Source organism: Heptranchias perlo, chromosome 8, assembly GCF_035084215.1.
Source record: "Heptranchias perlo isolate sHepPer1 chromosome 8, sHepPer1.hap1, whole genome shotgun sequence".
NCBI classification, from domain to species: Eukaryota; Metazoa; Chordata; class Chondrichthyes; order Hexanchiformes; family Hexanchidae; genus Heptranchias; species Heptranchias perlo.
In genome coordinates this window covers 707351-730181 of record NC_090332.1, presented here as the reverse complement: position 1 = coordinate 730181, position 22831 = coordinate 707351, and the positions used below count along the sequence as shown (strand labels likewise).

The 22831-nt window shown below is 46.9% G+C and overlaps 1 protein-coding gene across 1 annotated transcript in view; it reads left to right on the top strand.

Moving 5' to 3' along the window:
* Positions 1-22831, top strand: part of LOC137324322 (protein EFR3 homolog B-like) — a 100586-nt gene that overhangs the window by 62376 nt on the left and 15379 nt on the right. Inside the window, exons 12-20 of the mRNA XM_067988470.1 lie at positions 5699-5750; positions 6298-6470; positions 7149-7224; positions 8041-8202; positions 9719-9850; positions 10585-10652; positions 13591-13718; positions 14742-14833; positions 17580-17628. Of these exons, the coding sequence (XP_067844571.1) occupies positions 5699-5750; positions 6298-6470; positions 7149-7224; positions 8041-8202; positions 9719-9850; positions 10585-10652; positions 13591-13718; positions 14742-14833; positions 17580-17628 (932 nt within the window). The remainder of the gene's footprint in view (positions 1-5698; positions 5751-6297; positions 6471-7148; positions 7225-8040; positions 8203-9718; positions 9851-10584; positions 10653-13590; positions 13719-14741; positions 14834-17579; positions 17629-22831) is intronic.

Here is a 22831-nt window from a genome sequence, read left to right as displayed (position 1 = left end):
GTTCCCTGGTTGGTTCTACAATGTATTGTTCTAAGAAACAGTCCCGAATACATCCTATGAACTCCATCCCCAAATCCCTTGATGCATTTAATATCTAGAAATCTATCAATCACTATTTTGAATGTACTCAATGACTGAGCCTCCACTGCCTTCTGTGGTAGGGAATTCCACAGGTTCACCACCCTCTAAGTGAAGGAATTTCTCCTCATCTCAGTCCTAAATGTCCTACCCCATATCCTGAGACTGTGACCCCTCATTCTGGACCCCCGAGCCAGGGGAAACATCCTCCCTGCATCCAGTCTGTCTAGCTCTGTCAGAATTTTATATCTTTCAATGAGATCCCCTCTCATTTCTTCTAAACCCGAGTGAATACAGGCCGAGTCGACCCAATCTCTCCTCATACGACAGTCCTGCCATCCCAGGAATCAGTCTGGTGAACCTTCGCTGCACTCCCTCCAATGGCAAGTATATCCTTTCTTAGGCAAGGAGTCCAAAACTGCACACAATACTCCAGGTGTGGTCTCACCAAGGCCCTGTATAACTGCAGCAAGACATCTTTGCTCCTGTACTCAAATCCTCTTGCAATGAAGGCCAACATACCATTTGCCTTCCTAACTGCTTGCTGCACCTGCATGTTTGCTTTCAGTGACTGGTGTACAAGGACACCCAGGTCCCTTTGTACATCAACATCTCCCAATCTATCACCACTTAAATAATGCTCTGCCTTTCTGTTTTTCCTTCCGAAATGGATAACTTTATACTGCCTCTGCCACGTATTTGCCCACTCATTCAACTTGTCTAAATCGCCTTGAAGCCTCTTTGCATCCTCCTCACAAGTCACGATCGCACCTAGTTTTGTGTCATCAGCAAACTTGGAAATATTACATTTGCTTCCCTCATCCAAATCATTGATATATATTGTGAATAGCTGGGGCCCAAGCACTGATCCCTGCGGTGCCCCACTAGTCACTACCTGCCACCCCGAAAAAGACCCATTTATTCCTACTCTCTGTTTCCTGTCTGTTAACCAATTTTCAATCCATGCCAGTATATTCCCCCCAATCCCATGTGCTTTAATTTTGCACACTAACCTCTTATGTAGGACTTTATCAAAGGCCTTCAGAAAATTCAAATAAACCACATCCACTGGTTCTCCCTTATCTATTCTACCAGTTACATCCTCAAAAAACTCCAATAGGTTTGTCAAACACTCTTTCCCTTTCATAAATCCATGTTGACTTTGTCTAATCCCGTTGAGATTTTCTAAGTGTCGTGTTATCACATCCTTTATAATAGACTCTAGCATTTTCCCTACTACTGATGTTGGGCTAACCGATCAGCATTTCCCTGTTTTCTCTCCCCCTCCTTTTTTAAATAGTGGGGTTACATTTGCCACCCTCCAGTCTGCAGCAACTGTTCCATAATCTATAGAATTTTGGAAGATGACAACCAATGCATCCACTATTTCCATGGCTACCTCTTTTAGTATTCTGGGATGCAGATTATCAGGCCCTGGGGATTTATTGGCTTTCAGTCCCATTAATTTCTCCAGCACTATTTTTTTACTAATACTAATTTCCTTTAATTCCTCCTTCTCACTAGACCCTTGGTTCTGTAGCATTTTTGGGAAGTTATTTGTGTCCTCTTCTGTGAAGACAGAACCAAAGTATTTGTTTAATTGCTCTTCCATTTCCTTGTTCCCCATTATAAATTCTCCCGTTTCTGACTGTAAGGGACCTACATTTGTCTTCACTAATCTTTTACTTTTTACATACTTGTAGAAGCTTTTATAGTCCACTTTTATGTTACTTGCAAGTTTACTCCAAAGGTGACATGAGGAAAAATTTTTTTACACAGCGAGTGGTTAGGATCTGGAATGCACTGCCCGAGGGGATGGTGGAGGCAGATTCAATCATGGCCTTCGAAAGGGAACTGGATAAGTACTTGAAAGGAAAAGATTTGCAGGGTTACAGGGATAGGGTGGGGGAGGGGGACTAGCAGGATTGCTCTTGCATAGAGCTGGCGCGGACTCGATGGGCCGAATGGCCTCCTTCCGTGCTGTAACCTTTCTATGATTCTATGATTTTATGCCATGCATCTGCCCATTTCACCATTCTGTCTATGTCCTCCTCACTATTTACCAGGTTGCCAAGGTTTGTATCATCTGCAAACTTTGAAACTGTACTCCCTATACCCAAGTCCAGGTCATTTATGTATAACAAGAAAAGCAATGGTCCTAATACCGATCCCTGGAGGTCCCCACTGTATACTTCTCTCCAGTCAGAGAAACATCCATTCACCACTTCTCTCTGTCTCCTATCCCTTAGCCAATTGCATAGCCAAGCCACCACCATCGTTTAATCCCATGTGCTTCTATTTTCTGAATAAGTCTGTCATGTGATACTTTATCAAATGCCTTTTAAAGTTCATATATAGATCTACTGCACTACCTTCATCAACCCTCTTTGATACTTCATCAAAGAACTCAATCAGGTTAGTCAGACACAAATTGCCTTTAACAAATCCGTGCTGACTGTCCCTTATTAACCCGTGCTTCTCCAAGTGAGAATTAATTTTATCCTTGACAATGGTCTCTAGTAGTTTTCCTACCACTGACGTTAGACTGAGTCACCTGTAGTTACCAGGTTTATCTCTCTCCACTTTTTGGAATAGGGGTGGAACATTTGCAATCCTCCAGTCCTCTGGCACCACTCCCATATCCAAGGAGGATTGAAAGATTGTGGCCTGTTATCTCCACCCTTGCTTCCCTCAGCAACCTAGGATGCATCCCATCTGGACAGGGTGACTTGTTAACTTTAGGTGATGCCAACCTATTTAGCTCCTCCTTTCTCTCTATTTTTATTCTATCCAATATCTCTTCTCCCTCCTCCTGTACTGCGACATTAACTTCATGCTCTTCTTTTGTGAAGACAGATAAAAAGTACTCATTCAGTACCTCAATCATGCCCTCTGCCTCCAAGAAGATTTCCTTCTTTGTACCTAATTGACCTACCATTTCTTTAACTATCCTTTTACTTTTTATATGTTCCCTGCTAATCTTTTCTCATATTCTCTCTTTGCCCTTCTTATATTCTTTTTCAATTTCCCTTTGCACTCTCTGTATTCTGCCTGGTTTTCTACTGTATTCTGCACCTCTCATCTGTCATAAACCTCCCTTTTCTGTTTTATTTTAACCTCTATTTCCTTTATCATCCAGGGAGCTCTAGCTTTGGATGCCCTATCTTTCCTCCTTATGGGAATAGTTTCTAAACTATCTCCGCCTTGAAGGCCTGCCATTGCTCATTTGCTGTTTTCTTGGTCAATCTTTGTTTCCATAAGAAGATAAGAAATAGGAGCAGGAGTAGGTCATCCTGTCCTTCGAGCATCTGATCATCCACCTCAACGCCATTTTCTTGCACTATCCCCATATCTCTTGATGCCTTTAATATCTAGAAATCTATCGATCTCTGTTTTGAATGTACTCAATGACTGAGTCTCCTCTGGGTAGAGAATTCAGTCCACCTGTGCTAGATCCCTTCTGAAATCACTGAAATTGGTTCTCTTCCAGTTAGGTATTTTCACCTTTGATTTTTCTTTGTCCCTTTCTGTAACTACTTGAAGCCTAATTATATTACAATCACTATTACCCAGATGTTCTCCCACTGAAACACACTCCAATTGCACTACTTCATGTTAATTGTATGATTTGTATCAATTGGGGTTAATTGTATTCAGGTGGTGGGTATCGATTGAGGACTCTCGGATCCTTTTAATAGGAGAGCTTAGCTAGGGTGTGGTGGGTGTAAGAGGAAACTCTGTGAATAAAGGCTTGGAAGCAACTAAAGACCAGGCTCCAGAATTCTTTCCTTCACCACATAGCTATCCAGTTTTTACACTTCATTCCCCAGAACCAGATCTAGCACTGTTTCCTTCCTCGTTGGGCTAGAAATGTACTGATTAAGAAAGTTCTCCTGTACACATTTTAGGAATTCTTCACCCTCCTTGCCATTTACACTTTTTTTTTCCCCAGTCTATATTAGGATAATTGAAGTTGCCTACTATTACTGCTGTATTATTTTTACATTTCTCTGAAAATTTTTGCCAAAAGATTTGCTCCTCTATCTCCTTCTCACTATTTGGGGGTCTATAGTAAACACCCAGCAATGTAACAGCTCCTTTTCTGTCCCTTAACTCTAACCAAATAGATTCAATCTTTGAACCCTCTAGTATATCGTCCCTCTGTAGAACTGTAATATTATTCTTGATAATAATGCCACCCTCCCCACTTCCTTATTTCCGTATCCTTCCTGAATATATTGTAGCCAGGAATGTTTAGTTTCCATTCCTGCCCGTGTTTAAGCCAGGTCTCCGTTATACATAGAAACGTAGAAAATAGGAGCAAGAGTAGGCCATTCGGCCCTTCGGACCTGCACCGCCATTCAAAATGATCATGGCTGATCGTCTAACTCAGTACCCTGTTCCCGCTTTTTCTCCATATCCCTTGATCCCTTTAGCATTAAGAATAAGAAATATATCTATCTCCTTCTTGAATACATTTAATGACTTGGCCTCCACTGCCTTCTGTGGTAGAGAATTCCACAGGTTCACCACCCTCTGAGTGAAGAAATTTCTCCTCATCTCGGTTCTAAATGTCCTACCCCGTATCCTGAGACTGTGACCCCTGGTTCTGGACTCCCCAGCCATCGGGAACATCCTCTCTGCATCTAGTCTGTCTAGTCCTGTTAGAATTTTATATGTTTCGGTGAGATCACCTCTCATTCTTCTAAACTCTAGTGAATATAGGCCTAGTCGACCCAATCTCTCCTCATACGTCAGTCCTGCCATCCCAGGAATCAGTCTGGTAAACCTTCGTTGCACTCCCTCCATGGTAAGGACATCCTTCTTCAGATAAGGAGACCAAAACTGCACACAATACTCCAGATGTGGTCTCACCAAGGCCCTTATAACTGCAGTAAGACATCCCTGCTCCTGTACTGAAATCCTCTTGCAATGAAGGCCAACATACCATTCGCCTTCCTAACTGCTTGCTGCACCTGAATGCTTGCTTTCAGCGACTGGTGTACAAGGACACCCAGGTCTCGTTGCACCTCCCCTTTTCCCAATCTATCACCATTCAGATAATAATCTGTCTTTCTGTTTTTACAACCAAAGTGGATAACCTCACATTTATCCATGTTATACTGCATCTAACGACTATATCATAACCCCATGTGGCAACTTGTGCCTGAAGCTCATCAACCTTATTTGTAACACTCCTCGCATTAACACACATGCATTCCAACACCATGCTGGTCTGCTTTGCTTTTTTCCTCCATTTAATTCATGCTCTTTCTACACTATTCTTTATTTTGTTTCTATTTGTCCCTGCTAGTTTTCTACGCACCTTGTCTTTTCTCTCTGCTGCTACATCTTGGTTCCCCTCCCCCTGCCAAATTAGTGCGGTGAAGAGAAGTGTTACTGGGTTTCTGCACAGCTCAGTGGAATCCACCAAACATCAGCAGAAATGTCATGGTCACATGGTCAAAGTGCTGAGCAGCAGAGAGAGACATGGTCTGACACAGCTACCAGCCTCCGTACCGATGTACACTGTCAGGTGACTGGCTGGTTCTGTATTTTATCTTCAATGCAATAAACACAGGCCAGTCACACTCATTTCCCTTTCTGTTTCCTGTTCCAGGGATGATGGTAATCGTATGATTCAGTTGATGCTGCTGAAATCCCTCCTACAGGTATGGCTTCTAGAAAATATTCCCTCAGTCCTTCAGTGTTCACTCCTTTCCTTCATTGGTAAAGTTACAATATGGCTGAATTGTACAAACTCAAATCACCAGGCAAAGAGTTAACGTGCTACAATCGGCCCCAGCCACCCTAGAGTAGAAAGGTAATTTCAGTAAGGGCTCCCATCCCTGATGACGATGCAGGATGTCCTTTGTACAGTGTACTGTAGCTGCACTGGGAGTGTTTGGGTCAGTGTAGAGGGAGCTTTACTCTGTATCTAACCCGTGCTGTACCTGCCCTGGGAGTTCTTTGTGCTGACACTGGGTGTCAGAAGTGTCCAATCTGTCACGTTGAACATCTCTCACCAGGTTAAGTATAAATTGCAGCTTAAAGTGTGTTTAAAAACTTAAAAAGTGAGCTGTGTGTTTCAGTGTGAGGTGGAAGTGTTGTATTGGTGGTATTTTCAAGTATTTTATGGTACTCTTTGCTCCTTTGGCTGCTGTGTCGAGTGTTTGATTTGCAGTGTTTAGATTTTTGTTTCTTTAATGCTGTGTGAAGGTGACGATTGGATTCCAGAGCAATAACCTGTTAGCGACCTTGCCCACCTCCTTCCTGGAGCCTCTTCTATCTGCCTCATTAATGGAGGATGCAGAACTTCGCCTCCTCGTCATAGAGATACTCCTCAGTCTGATCGACCGCCAAGAAAACAGACACAAGTTCTCCCACGTCAGGTATGTACCAAGTGGAACCTTTGCTTTGATTCCACCCAATTTCTGTATTTCTGTGCCCTTGTGTCCTGTAGGTGCTGTCTCTTGCTACTGTCTAGTTCCACTGGTGTCGCCCAGGTAGCTGCTCTTATATGCGAGCCTGGACAGTGAGTCTCAGCACTGATTCCCTGTGGAGTGCGTCACAGCTGATGCCAAACCTGTCCTCCAACCACGTACAGACAGGAATCACTCGTAATTAGGAGCAGGAACCCTGAGGTCAGTTGTAGTGACCTAACTGCCACTCTGGCTGAAGTGAACTAACAGGGCCAGAACCTAGTTCAGTACAACACCGCAGTCAGGGGATGGAGCTCTGCTGTCTGTCTGTGTCTGTGTGCATGGTCTTCATGCGTCTGTTTGTGTCAGTTTGTTCATGTGCATGTGTCCTGTAGGTGTATCTGTATGTGCCATTTTGTGTCTTTGTGACTATGCATATGTTTGTGTGCCTGTTTGCTTGTCTGCTTATGTGTGTGCACGAACCCAGGTGTGTGTCTGTGTCTGTATGTATGTGTATCTGTGTCTGTGCCTCTCTGTGTCTTTGTGCCTCCCCACCCCGTGTCTGTATGTATGTAATCTGTGTGCATGTGCCTGTATTTGTGTGTGCGTGTCTGTATCTCTGTGTCTGAGTATTCTCTCGTTCTTCAGTATTGTTTCAGATATCTCCGTCCTGATGCTAAAGGTGGACAAGTGCTCACGGCAGGATACACTCTTTATGAAGAAGGTGAGTCATTCTCCATCTCTTCTGCCTGAATTTTAGTGACTGGTCAGAACTAGGGGGGTGACCTAAAACTCCACATCCCATGCAGTGCACTTCTGATGTAAGTCCCGCGGAAGGGCTGATATTAGGCCAAGATCTGTACATACTGAGTCCCAGCCTTACCCACACATCTCCAGGTGAACCATCATTCACCCCAAACATGGTTCCCCATCAGAAATGGCACAGTTTGGGGGAGGACTCTGGCCAGGAGTTTCCTCGTCTTAGACCTGGAGGGAGAGCAGCAGGCTGGTACACTGAGTGAGAGCAGGCATAGCAGCCCAATATCTGGTAAAAGTGGACTTCACCGGGCTGTCCAGGTCTCGGCTGTGGCCTGGACCCCCGAAGAACTTTGGCCCTTTTACTAAGTGCTAATCCTTGGCTCCCACTTTGCTCCTGAATAACACCGCACACAAACTTCTTCTATAGCTTTCCTGGGCTCTGCACCTGACTGTTCCCAGTCTGTCTCCTCAATATTACTGTTTCCCATTGTATTTCCTCCATTTCCCACTGTTCCTCAATGTGTCCCCTCCATACCCCACTCTTATCCAATGTATCTCCTTTATGACAGGGAATAAAATAGAAAACAAAGTTTCCGCAGGGTTTCTTCTGATCTCCTGGTTGCTTATGCCATTTCTCCAGGGTTTCCATCAATCTTCTGCTGATCGGTGGGAGACCAGAAGAATCCCTGTGGAAATTCTATGCGCTTATGTTTTAACACTGACTCTCTCTGTGTGGTGAATAACTGTCCATCCTGACGAAGGCTGACTTCTTTTGTTGCAGCACTCTCAGACCTTGTACAGATACATCTATATGAGCTGTAAGCAGGAGAATAACTCCCACATCCACTACGATGCACTATATGCCATGCTTGCACTTATCAGCGTGGAGCTGGCCAATGAAGAGGTGGTTGTAGATCTCATTCGGGTGGTATTAGCCCTCCAGGTATGTGTTCTGCTCTTTAACACTTTGGTGTATCCTTGATCCTCATCATTGACACCTCCATTACATTTATCGTACCTGCCGCTGTGCAGTTCCAAACAAGTTACCATCACGTGGCCTCCCAACTAGAACCACGTTGATGCTCCCTAGTTTCCTCCCAGATGCTCTGTCTAGGTGATGGTTGATGGCTCCTTCTCTGACTTTTTCCCCATTACTCAGAATTGAACAGGCCTCCGCTCTCCCTCCATCCCCGTTCCTCCATCATACAATGGCCATGTTCACTCATCACCTAACCTTTTCAGATAACTCTTCAGATTGCCTGCACTTAGTGCTCACAACCTGCAGTCCTCTCATGCAGCAAATAAAACCAGCAGTGTTGTCCTTTGGTGTAGATTGGCTGCAGGTGTCCTTGCAGTGGGTGGCACACATCTGAAACTGACTCCATGCTGATCCAGAGCCTGCGGACAGAGTCAGGTTGGTACACGCAGATATGTGGCTGGTTTGCCTGCAGTGCCTTCTTCCATTTGTACCTGTTGAATCACGAGATACAGCAACCGGGAAGCAAACGAAGAAAATAAATTCTCCAAAAGAACTGAAGAAAAGAATGTCATTAAATACCATCAGAAATTGGTAACTAAAGTCTGTAACAAAAATATACTACAAAGCTGCAAAACCAAAATAGGCTATAAACCCTGGGACACTTAAAGACTTTCATAGCACATGGAGCTTCCCTTAGCTTCTAAATCCAGATCAGCCCCACTCCAAGCAGACGGAAAGTGCTGCTTAACTTCGTTCAGTGCATCAAAGTATCTAAAAGAAACAATGGCCAATTTTTAGGCCAGACTAAAAATAATGCAAATACAGCTATATGGACCAATCAGGTATGGTTGAGCTCACCAGATAACGTGAAGCTGGTCTATTTCCATAATTAACAAGCATTCTGCGTGGGCTTCTCATGATACATCAGGAGTACAGAAGCCATATTGTGGGTGACAGCAGTGAGTGAAGGAGGAAGTGCACCAGGCTGAGGGTCAAGGAGCATGGGGTTTTGGGGGGCACTGGTCATGGATGCCAGCAAACAATGGGCAGAGATGCCTGAATTTTATTTTAAAATTTTAATGGTGGCCTCACCGTCAGGGTCCATTCATCTTTCAGTTGGCTCGTCCCTTCTTTGACTATCCTTTTACTTCTTTTGTGTTTATTAAAATCTTTTGCTGTTCTGTTTTGTGTTAACTGCCAGTCCCCTTTCAAAGTCCCTCTTACTCTTCCTAATTTTACTTTTTGCTTCCCGTAGTTTCCTTCTGTATTATCCCCTTTTATTTATCATTTTTGCTCCAAACTCTCTGTTTATCCATAAACCCCAGCCTTTGATGCACCCCTTTATCCTGTACTGTATCTATCTAATGTTTGAATATCTCCTCTTCCTGCTCTGCCATATGTAGGGATTTGTGTCAGTCCATCACCACTCCACTCAGTTGTGGGACTGCAAGGGTCACTAAAATCTCTTTTTTTTAAACAGGAACTTTCTTTGACCAATGAGGACAATCTGCCTGTGTGGAGCCGATGTGCAATTCATGCTCTCTCCTCTGCCTACCTGAACCTCATCAGTCAGCTTACCACCCTGCCTGCCTTCTGCCAGAATATCCAGCAGGTACGGTCATGTGGGCAAGTGACAAGGGAGAGTCCAGAAAGTGATAACCACTGGCAGTGATCATAAACCCGGGATAATACACCATGGGTAAGGGGCAGCGGAGAGTCCAGAGAGTGAGCAAGCCCGTGATTAGGCCTCCCTGTCCCTCTCTCTGTTGATGGAGCTCAGGATTCAATCTCCCTCTGTCCCTCTCTCTAATGATAGAGCCCAGGATTTGATCTCCCTCTGTCCCTCTCTCTAATGGTGGAGCCCAGGATTTGATTTCCCTCTGAACCTCTCTCTAATGATGGAGCCCAGGATTTGATCTCCCTCTGTGCCTCTCTCTAATGATGGAGCCCAGGATTTGATCTCCCTCTGTGCCTCTCTCTAATGATGGAGCCCAGGATTTGATCTCCCTCTGTCCCTCTCTCTAATGATGGAGCCCAGGATTTGATCTCCCTCTGTGCCTCTCTCTAATGATGGAGCCCAGGATTTGATCTGCCTCTGACTCTCTCTCTAATGATGGAGCCCAGGATTTGATCTCCCTCTGTGCCTCTCTCTAATGATGGAGCCCAGGATTTGATCTGCCTCTGACTCTCTCTCTAATGATGGAGCCCAGGATTTGATCTCCCTCTGTCCCTCTCTCTAATGATGGAGCCCAGGATTTGATCTCCCTCTGTCCCTCTCTCTAATGATGGAGCCCAGGATTCGATTCCCTTTATTACTGATTTTCTGACTCTTGATTTTTTTTACAGGTGATTGAGGTCAGGCAGAAGGAAGCACCTTACCTATTACCAGAGGGAGTCTTTGAGGCTGAAAGCAGGTATGAGGAATGGAGGTGAAGTCCTCCCGACAGTCTTGAGTGAGTTTGATATACTTGCTGTGTGTTCCTCACATTCCTAACTTTCCTTCACAGATCACTGAGTCTGTTTCTTGTGGTTATTGACATTTTCTCTGCTTATTTTAGTGCTAAGTATGATGAAGGGAGGCGGCACCAATCTGTGTCTTGGCTCGGCAGTACACACACCACATCCTTGTGCCAGGGCTGGTGGATGGGTCACCCATGCACTAGTGTCGTCTTCCTTACTGTGGGCACCAGTTAGATGCCTTGCAACTGAGGGAGGCAGGCTGGGGGTGTGTGGCCCGCTCTTTAACACCTCTCCAGGCAGAACAGCCATGGTGGACGGCCCACGTCCCCCCCCCCCGACCACTGAGTGCTAATGGGGAAGTTGCAAATTAACTTGGAAAAAGGGCACAAATTGATTTATTAGTTAACAATTGGCCTGATGGGATGAAGACAGATGCCGAGAAATTGGACTCATGCCCGAAATGGGTGGGAAGTCAGCGAGGCCGCTCTGTACCTGGTACAACTGGGCGGAGCATGCTCGGCACAAGCTTCGCCCATTTGTGGACGAATGTCTATCGGGGTCTAAAAACCAGCATTAGGCCCTCGATTTGCATACGTAGGGCACTTAACACTTGTTTTAGGTGGGCACCCAGCACACATGAAAGTTGTTGGCTTCCAATTTGGCAACTGGTGCACTTCAAAAGGAGGTCGGATGCGGCAGATGGCGATCCGAAATTCGTCCCCCTATCCTTCAATTTTTGTTCCAGAATCAGGTTCTCCCCCAGAGAGTCTTTATAAAGGCACACTCCTCATTTACAAAAGTTTATTTATCAACTGGGTCGATTCCTAACCAGTGGCCTAGCAAGTCCCTCAGTTGTATCAAACCACTACACAAAATAAGAAGAATAAAACCGGATGGACCACTCGACTGCAACCAGGCATCAAATCAGCACACGGCGAAGGCACATCCAGCCCAGTCGACCCAGCAAAGTCCTCCTCACTAACATCTGGGGATTGGGGCTAATGTTGGGAGAACTGTCCTACAGACTATTCAAGCAACAGCCTGACATGGTCATTCTCACAAAATCATATCTATCAGCCAACGTCACAACTCCTCCATTACCATCCCTGGGTATGTCCTGTCCCACCAGCAGGACAAACCCACCAGAGGTGTGGGCACAGTGGGATACAGTTGGGAGGAAGTGGCCCTGGGAGTCCTCAACATTGACTCTGGACCCCATGAAGTCTCGTGGCTTCAGGTCAAACATGGGAAACGAAACCTCCTGCTGATTACCACCTACCACCCTACCTCAGCTGATGGATCAGTACTGCTCCACATTGAGCACCACTTGGAGGAAGCACTGAGTGTAGCAACGGCACAGAATGTACTCTGGGTGGGGAACTTCAATGCCCATTGCCAAGTGTGGCTCGGTAGCACCACTACTGACTGAGCTGGCAGAGTCCTGAAGGACATAGCTGCTAGACTGGGTTTACGACAGCTGGTGAGAGACCAAACTACCTGTCACAGCTGCATCTGCCCATGATGGTATTGGTAGGAGTGACCATCGCACACTCCTTGTGGCAACCAAGTCCTGTCTTCACACTGAGGACACCCTCCATCGTATTGTGTGGCATTACCACCAGGCTAAGTGAGATAGATTAAGAAAAGATCTAGCAGCTCAAAACTGGGCAACAATGAGGCACTGAGCCATCAGCAGCAGCAGAATTGCATTCCCATCAAAATCTGTAAGCTCATGGCCCGGCATATCCCTCATTCATCCATCACCATCAAACCTGATTCAATGAGGAGTGTAGAAAGGCATGCCAGGAGCAGTATCACGCGTACCAAAAAATGGGGTGCCAGCCTGGTGATGCTACAAGCTCGGCTGTGATGCCATTGACAGTTGATCAGCCTGTTGACACTGTCTGGGCTCACACACTAACGACCCCTTGGGAACCTATGCCCAACAATAGTCAGTGCCTTGAGGAGAGGAGAGGAGAGACTGGGACAAACTTGACTTGTGCAGTAAATAGAGGTGGCAGCAGTGCCACTGGTTATGGAGATTAGTTTGACGCAGACCAGCCCACTGGCATTTGTGAGTTGTGGGCCTCTCACCTCTGCCAATTGTCACTGACGAGCTGTCCTAAATGGGTTTATCTTCAAACTTCAGGCTGGGACTTTTTTCTCTAGAAAAGAGAAAACTGAGCAGTGACCTGATGGAAGTCTTTAAGATAATGAAAGGGTTTGAAAGGGTAGACGTTGAGAAAATGTTTCCACTTGTGGGGGAAACCAAAACTAGAGGTCATAAATATAAAATAGTCGCTAATAAATCCAAAAAGGGATTCAGGAGAAACATCTTTACCCAGAGAGTGGTTAGAATGTGGAACTCGCTACCACAAGGAGTAGTTGAGGTGAATAGCAAAGATACATTTAAGGGGAAGCTGGATAAACACATGAGAGAGAAAGGAATAGAAGGATATGCTGATAGGGTGAGATGAAGTAGGGAGGGAGGAGGCTTGTGTGGAGCATAAATACCGGCATAGACCAGTTGGGCCAAATGGCCTGTTTCTGTGCTGTAGTTTTGATGTAACTTGATGTAACTTCAACCAGTACTGTAACATTCTGAGGTTCTGGTTGGTGTCAGTGTTTGTTTACCTGCAGGCACTGACCATATCAATATAGACCTAGTGGGGCTGAGTACACACTCCAGTTTGGCACCGCTATTGCAGTTAGTGGTGCTCTTCCGAAGTTTGCTTTCAGTCACTAGGAAAGCCTAGAGGTAGGTTGATGCTACTTGTAGGCCATGCTGGTTCTGATTGCTTCAAAGAGCAGAAATGTCCATTTCTTACCCCACTGGGTCCTCAGACAGTTTCACATCCTTACTGATGGGAATCTTGCCTTTCTGTTCTACAGGGTGCCCAAGTCTATGGACAAATTGGAGAAGGAGGTGCTGTTCTTGCAGAGTAAGATTAGTGAGGTTCTGGCAGGGAGCGGATACAGCTCTGAGAGATTGGGAATCCCCTACATTCCACAGTTCACAGGTATGGGACTGCAGTACGCCCTTTCTTACTTCTGCTGACAACTTCAACCAAGCAGGACTTGGGAATTGTGTGAATAAATGGCCTCCTCCGAATCCTATGAGACTATCCATCTGTGCTTCTGCAGCAACAAAATTATTGACTGGAGGATCCCAGACTGAACGAGGCAGTGACAGAGGGTGATTGTGCTGTTAGAGGTCTGGGATACTCATGGCAAGGAGCTTGAGACTGGCGAAGGAACAACTTGTGATATCCAAACTAGCTTAGATGAGGACAGGAAGGGTAGTAGGTGTGTCTCCTTGGTACACAGTCAAAACCAGGTAACTGCAACTATTGTAGTGCAGGAAACTGTGCACTTCGGAGCTGGGAAGATCCCATTGGTATCGACAGCACTATTAATAGGAGCAAGAGCAACCAGCTCGTTGGCTTAAATGGGACTGAGACATGAAGTTAGAGTGCTAGTTCAGAGTGGGTTGGGACGATCCCGCTCCAGCACAGGGAGGGGTCTGGTCCCAGCACAGGGAGGGTAATCTTCCTGCCATTACAAGCACACTTTATGTGGAAATGTCCAGCTGGGTGTGGGGCCCATTTCCCAGTGAGAGGCTCTGAATGTTTGTGAGTGGTGATCCTGGTGGTTATGCTGGGACCATGCCCACCAATGCCCTCCAGCGCTGACCCCAACAGTGTGCAGAGTCAGTGGGAGCTGGCATATCCAGCACCTGCTTACCCCAACAGCTAGAGAGTCTGGTGCATGGGCCCCAATGGGAGGGGCGATTACCCAGGCACAGGCCCACTCCCACTTCCCGAGACCCCATCCAACACACCCTCAGTCCCTATGTAAGGGGGCAACACAGAAATCTATTTTCAAAAAAACATGAGCTTTCTTTGGGGGCCCAGCCTGCTTACTTTGCCTGAGTGAACAAACACTATACCTGGGCCATTGACAGGTATTTCTCCAGAATAAATCACAAAAAATTCCTTTTCAAAAGACTGAGATTAATTTGTGCTGTGTCTGGTGTGTCACAGATGAAGACCGCTTATCAAAGAGGAAGAGCATTGGAGAGACCATTTCACTGCAGGTGGAAGTGGAGTCACGCAACAGTCCAGAAAAAGAGGAGGTACGTCCCTGACCTTGATATTGGCAGCTTGTCTTGGGTTAGAGAGCCTAGAGCCGGCTCGTTAGAATACCCTGAGACAGTAAGGGCTGCCTGCTAACTGAATGAGCTCCAGGAACCACCACAGTAGCAGGGCTCAGCAACACACAATGGCACTGCTCAGAAAGAATTGAACAAGCTCCTTCTGTGGAGGAACTGAGCTTTGTGCCGGCAGGGTGAGGGTATTTACACCAGGACCACACATTCCCCTGGAATAATGATGTGGAGCGTCCCTGTGAGGGGAGGTGAGAGTTGGTCCACAGTGCTTCTGTGGGAGTGGTGCCTCGTGGCCTTACCCACAGTCCCCGGCAGTGTTTGATGGGACAGTACAGAGGGAGCTTCACTCTGTATCTAACCCGTGCTGTACCTGCCATGGGAGTGTTTGATGGGACAGTACAGAGGGAGCTTTACTCTGTATCTAACCCATGCTGTACCTGCCCTTGGAGTGTTTGTTTGATGGGACAGTGTAGAGGGAGCTTTACTCTGTATCTAACCTGTGCTGTACCTGCCCTGGGAGTGTTTGATGGGACATTGTAGAGGGAGATTTACTCTGTATCTAACCCATGCTGTACCTGGGTCTGTTTGATGCTGACCCCCTGGGCATATTGGAGATGTTCCTCAGCATTGAACCCTGGGGTCCTCTTTTATTCTCGGTATATATAAATGTTGATTTTAGCATTTTGAGCACGGTTTCAAATTTTACTGTGGCATAAACGTTCGACAGTTGGCAAACAGTGAGGAGCTGTAAAGAACTCCAGGAAGTCACTGACTGGTTAGTACATGTAATTCAATGTGGATAAGTGTGAGATAATATATTTTGGGAGGACAAACAAGTGGTGGGATATACACTTAGTGGAGAGACACTAAAGTGTGTGAATCAATAAGGAGAACTGGGTTTCAAATACATCATTCCCTGATAATGCAAATACTATCAGGGAATTATGTATTTGAAACCCAGTACAGGTAGATAAAGCTTTAAAACGGCATTTTGGGGGTTTTAAATAGGGGCTTGGAGTACAATAGTAAAGAAGTGATGATTAACACACGGACTGCAGTGGTTCAAGAAGCCATGATGTGGAGATGCCGGTGATGGACTGGGGTGGACAAATGTAAGGAATCTTACAACACCAGGTTATAGTCCAACAATTTTATTTCAAAATCACAAGCTTTCGGAGATTATCTCCTTCATCAGGTGAGTGAGTGCTGCTTGATAGCACTGTCGATGACACCTTCCATCACTTTGCTGATGATTGAGAGTAGACTGATGGGGCGGTAATTGGCCAGATTGGATTTGTCCTGCTTTTTGTGGACAGGACATACCTGGGCAATTTTCCACATTGTCGGGTAGATGCCAGTGTTGTAGCTGTACTGGAACAGTTTGGCTAAAGGCGCGGCTAGTTCTGGAGCACAAGACTTCAGCACTACAGTTGGGATGTTGTTGGGGCCCATAGCTTTTGCTGTATCCAGTACACTCAGCCGTTTCTAGATATCACATGGAGTGAATCGAATTGGCTGAAGACTGGCTTCTGTGATGGTGGGGATATTGGGAGGAGGCCGAGATGGATCATCCACTCGGCACTTCTGGCTGAAGATGGTTGCAAAAGCTTCAGCCTTGTCTTTTGCACTCACGTGCTGGACTCTGCCATCATTGAGGATGGGGATGTTTACAGACCCTTCTCCTCCCGTTAATTGTTTAATTGTCCACCACCATTCACGACTAGATGTGGCAGGACTGCAGAGCTTTGATCTGATCCTTATCATTAATATGTGCAAAACACTGGTTAGGCTACAGTTCGAGTTCTGTGTGCTTTTTTGGATGCCGCATCATAATAGAAAGTCATTAAAGCCACAAAGACTGTACAGCGGAGATTCACCCGGATGATGCCAACAGATGAGCAACTATAGTTATGAGGAGATACTTGAGATACTTGGACTATTTCCACTTTAACAGAGAAGGCTTAGAGGAGATTTAATAGGGGTTTTTAAAATAATGATGGGTTTTGATGGAATGTATAGGGAAAGACTATTCCTGTGGCTGGGGAGATAGGGATGAATGTTGGAGAAATACCTTTCAACAGAGGGTTTATGGAGCATGGAATGCTTTGCCACAGGGAGTGGTTGGCGCAGAGACCATTGCACCTTTTAAGGGAAAAGTGGATAAATATTTGAAGCAGAGGACGGTACAGGGCTATGGGGAGACCGTGGCACTTGGATTAGTTTTGGATTGCTCTAGCAAAGAGCCAGCACAGCCCCAATGTGTCGAATGGGCTCCTTCTGTGTTGTAAACCTCCTTCATCTTGATGAGATTAAGGGGAGAATTCATTTGTTTGAATTGGATATGTGGGGACAGTAGTCAGGGCAGTTGGAGTGAATGAGTTTATAGCTCCTTTTAAACTGATTGCACTAATTTAGCAATAACACTCACAGAAGGAAACAGATTAGGGAGTGTGAGAGATGAAAAAGTGAAATTGCTCAACGGGAGAAGCTCTTAAATAACAACTGGCAAGTGAGCTGAGTGTTTCTCCTGGGTATATACACTGTTTAACTCCACATGGTACCCATCAACTAAAATCACAATTAATTTGTGTTAATTAGTCTTTGCTCACCACATTCATACTTCTGGGCAATTCTTAGTTTTTCTGTTTGACTGATACATTTTGTTAATATAGAGGGCTCTGTGTAACTTTTTAATCTCTGTCCCTTGTTACAGAAGATGCCAGCCGAGGAAATCACTTATGAAACCCTGAAGAAAGCAATAGGTAAGGTCCAGCACATCCCATTGTGGACAGCAGCAGATAAGGTCCAGAACCTCCCATTCTGGACAGCAGTAGATAAGGTCCAGCATGTCCCATTGTGGACAGCAGTAGATAAGGTCCAGCATGTCCCATTGTGGACAGCAATAGATAAGGTCCAGGCCCTCCCATTGTGGACAGCAGCAGCTAAGGTCCAGGCCCTCACGTTGTGGACAGCAGCAGATAAGGTCCAGGCCCTCCCATTGAGGACAGCAGTAGCTAAGGTCCAGGCCCTCCCATTGTGGACAGCAGCAGATAAGGTCCAGCATGTGCTGTTGAGGACAGCAGTAGCTAAGGTCCAGGTCCTCCCATTGGGGACAGCAGCAGATAAGGTCCAGAACCTCCTATTGTGGACAGCAGCAGATCAGATCCAGCACATCCCATTGAGGACAGCAGTAGATAAAGTCCAGGTCCTCCCATTGTGGACAGCAGTAAATAAGGTCCAGGTCCTCCCATTGTGGGCAGCAGTGGAGAAGGTCCAGGTCCTCCCATTGTGGACAGCAGTGGAGAAGGTCCAGGTCCTCCCATTGTGCACAGCAGTAGAAAAGGTCCAGGTCCTCCCATTGTGGACAGCAGTAGAAAAGGTCCAGGTCCACCCATTGTGGACAGCAGTAGATAAGGCCCAGGTCCTCCCATTGAGGACAGCAGTAGATAAGGTCCAGCACGTTCCGTTGAGGACAGCAACAGATCAGATTCAGCATGTCCCATTGAGGACAGCAGCAGATAAGGTCCAGGTCCTCCCATTGTGGACAGCAGGAGAAAAGGTCCAGGTCCACCCATTGTATACAGCAGTAGATAAGGTCCAGGTCCTCCTATTGTGGCGGCAGCAAATAAGGTTCAGTACCTCCTATTGTGGACAGCAGCAGATCAGGTTCAGCACGTCCAATTGAGGACAGCAGCAGATAAAGTCCAGGTCCTCCCATTGTGGACAGCAGTAGAAAAGGTCCAGGTCCTCCCATTGTGGACAGCAGTAGAAAAGGTCCAGGTCCTCCCATTGTGGACAGCAGTAGAAAAGGTCCAGATCCTCCCATTGTGGACAGCAGTAGAAAAGGTCCAGAACCTCCCATTGTGGACAGCAGTAGAAAAGGTCCAGGTCCTCCCATTGTGGACAGCAGTAAATAAGGTCCAGATCCTCCCATTGTGGACAGAAATGGACCAGCACGTCCCATTGAGGACAGCAGTAAATAAAGTCCAGGTCCTCCCATTGTGGACAGCTGTAAATAAGGTCCAGGTCCTCCCATTGTGGATAGCAGTAGATGAGGTCCAGGTCCTCCCATTGAGGACAACAGCAGATAAGGTCCAGAACCTCCCATTGTGGACAGCAGCAGATCAGATCCAGCACGTCCCATTGAGGACAGTAGTAGATAAGGTCCAGCACGTTCCATTGAGGACGGCGGTAGATGAGGTCCAGAGCCTCCTATTGTGGACAGCAGCAGATCAGATCCAGCACATCCCACTGTGGACAGCAGTAAATAAGGTCCAGATCCTCCCATTGTGGACAGCAGTAGAAAAGGTCCAGGTCCTCCCATTGTGGACAGCAGTAAATAAGGTCCAGATCCTCCCATTATGGACAGCAGCAGATCAGATCCAGCACATCCGATTGAGGACAGCAGCAGATATGTCCAGGTCCTCCCGTTGTGGACAGCAGCAGGTAAGTTCCAGAACCTCCCATTGTGGACAGCAGCAGATAAGGTCCAGTTCCTCCCATTGTGGACAGCAGCAGATAAGGTCCAGCACGTTCCGTTGAGGACAGCAGCAGATGAGGTTCACCACGTCCCATTGAGGACAGCAGTAGATAAAGTCCAGGTCCTCCCATTGTGGACAGCAGTATAAAAGGTCCAGGTCCTCCCATTGTGGACAGCAGTAGAAAAGGTTCAGATCCTCCCATTGTGGACAGCAGTAGATAAGGTCCAGGTCCTCCCATTGAGGACAGCAGTAGATAAGGTCCAGCACGTTGCATTGAGGACAGCAGCAGATCAGATCCAGCACATCCGATTGAGGACAGCAGTAACTAAGGTCTTGGCCCTCCCATTGTGGACAGCAGTAGAAAAGGTCCAGGTCCTCCCATTGTGGACAGCAGTAAATAAGGTCCAGATCCTCCCACTGTGGACAGCAGTAGAAAAGGTCCAGGTTCTCCCATTGTGGACAGTAGTAAATAAGGTCCAGGTTCTCCCATTGTGGATAGCAGTAAATAAGTTCCAGGTCCTCCCATTGAGGACAACAGCAGATAAGGTCCAGAACCTCCCATTGTGGACAGCAGCAGATCAGATCCAGCACGTCCCATTGAGGACAGTAGTAGATAAGGTCCAGCACGTTCCGTTGAGGATGGCGGTAGATGAGGTCCAGAGCCTCCTATTGTGGACAGCAGCAGATCCGATCCAGCACATCCCACTGTGGACAGCAGTAAATAAGGTCCAGATCCTCCCATTGTGGACAGCAGTAGGAAAGGTCCAGAACCTCCTATTATGGACAGCAGCAGATAAGGTCCAGAACCTCCTATTGTGGACAGCAGCAGATCAGATCCAGCACGTCTCATTGAGGACAGCAGTAGATAAAGTCCAAGTCCTCCCATTGTGGACGGCAGTAAATATGGTCCAGGTCCTCCCATTGTGGACAGCAGTCAAAAATGTCCAGGTCCTTCCATTGTGGACAGCAGTAGAAAAGATCCAGGTCCTCCCATTGTGGACAGCTGTATAAAAGGCCCAGGTCCTCACATTGTGGACAGCAGTATTAAAGGTCCAGGTCCTCCCATTGTGGACAGCAGCAGAAAAGGTCCAGGTCCTCCCATTGAGGACTGCAGTAGATAAGGTCCTGCTCATTCCATTGAGGACAGCAGCAGATCAGATCCAGCACGTCCCATTGAGGACAGCAGTAGATCAGGTCTATGTCCTCCCATTGTGGACGTCAGCAGATAAGTTCCAGAACCTCCCATTGTGGACAGCAGCAGATCAGGTCCAGCACGTCCCATTGTGGACAGCAGTAGATAAGGTCCAGAACCTCCGATTGTGGACAGCAGCAGATAAGGTCCAGCACGTCCCATTGAGGACAGCAGTAGATAAAGTCCAGGTCATCCCATTGTGGACAGCAGTAAATACGGTCCAGGTCCTCCCATTGTGGAAAGCAGTAGATAAAGTCTAGGTCCTCCTATTGAGCACAGCGGTAGATAAGGTCCAGCTCGTTCCATTGAGGACAGCAGCAGATCAGATCCAGCACATCCCATTGAGGACAGCAGTAGATAAGGTCCAGAACCTCCTATTGTGGACAGTGGCAGATAAGGTCCAGTATTCCTAATGTGGACAGCAGCAGATCAGATCCAGCACGTCTCATTGAGGACAGCAGTAGATAAAGTCCAAGTCCTCCCATTGTGGACAGCAGTAAATATGGTCCAGGTCCTCCCATTGTGGACAGCAGTAGAAAAGATCCAGGTCCTCCCATTGAGGACAGCAGTAGAAAAGGCCCAGGTCCTCCCATTGTGGACAGCTGTATAAAAGGTCCAGGTCCTCCCATTGTGGACAGCAGCAGAAAAGGCCCAGGTCCTCCCATTGTGGACAGCTGTATAAAAGGTCCAGGTCCTCCCATTGTGGACAGCAGCAGAAAAGGTCCAGGTCCTCCCATTGAGGACTGCAGTAGATAAGGTCTTGCTCATTCCATTGAGGACAGCAGCAGATCAGATCCAGCACGTCCCATTGAGGACAGCAGTAGATCAGGTCCATGTCCTCCCATTGTGGACAGCAGCAGATAAGTTCCAGAACCTCCCATTGTGGACAGCAGCAGATAAGGTCCAGCACATCCCATTGAGGACAGCAGCAGATCAGATCCAGCACATCCGATTGAGGACAGCAGTAACTAAGGTCTTGGCCCTCCCATTGTGGACAGCAGTAGAAAAGGTCCAGGTCCTCCCATTGTGGACAGCAGTAAATAAGGTCCAGATCCTCCCACTGTGGACAGCAGTAGAAAAGGTCCAGGTTCTCCCATTGTGGACAGTAGTAAATAAGGTCCAGGTTCTCCCATTGTGGATAGCAGTAAATAAGGTCCAGATCCTCCCACTGTGGACAGCAGTAGAAAAGGTCCAGGTTCTCCCATTGTGGACAGTAGTAAATAAGGTCCAGGTTCTCCCATTGTGGATAGCAGTAAATAAGTTCCAGGTCCTCCCATTGAGGACAACAGCAGATAAGGTCCAGAACCTCCCATTGTGGACAGCAGCAGATCAGATCCAGCACGTCCCATTGAGGACAGTAGTAGATAAGGTCCAGCACGTTCCGTTGAGGATGGCGGTAGATGAGGTCCAGAGCCTCCTATTGTGGACAGCAGCAGATCCGATCCAGCACATCCCACTGTGGACAGCAGTAAATAAGGTCCAGATCCTCCCATTGTGGACAGCAGTAGGAAAGGTCCAGAACCTCCTATTATGGACAGCAGCAGATAAGGTCCAGAACCTCCTAATGTGGACAGCAGCAGATCAGATCCAGCACGTCTCATTGAGGACAGCAGTAGATAAAGTCCAAGTCCTCCCATTGTGGACGGCAGTAAATATGGTCCAGGTCCTCCCATTGTGGACAGCAGTCAAAAATGTCCAGGTCCTTCCATTGTGGACAGCAGTAGAAAAGATCCAGGTCCTCCCATTGTGGACAGCTGTATAAAAGGCCCAGGTCCTCACATTGTGGACAGCAGTATTAAAGGTCCAGGTCCTCCCATTGTGGACAGCAGCAGAAAAGGTCCAGGTCCTCCCATTGAGGACTGCAGTAGATAAGGTCCTGCTCATTCCATTGAGGACAGCAGCAGATCAGATCCAGCACGTCCCATTGAGGACAGCAGTAGATCAGGTCTATGTCCTCCCATTGTGGACGTCAGCAGATAAGTTCCAGAACCTCCCATTGTGGACAGCAGCAGATCAGGTCCAGCACGTCCCATTGTGGACAGCAGTAGATAAGGTCCAGAACCTCCGATTGTGGACAGCAGCAGATAAGGTCCAGCACGTCCCATTGAGGACAGCAGTAGATAAAGTCCAGGTCATCCCATTGTGGACAGCAGTAAATACGGTCCAGGTCCTCCCATTGTGGAAAGCAGTAGATAAAGTCCAGGTCCTCCTATTGAGCACAGCGGTAGATAAGGTCCAGCTCGTTCCATTGAGGACAGCAGCAGATCAGATCCAGCACATCCCATTGAGGAC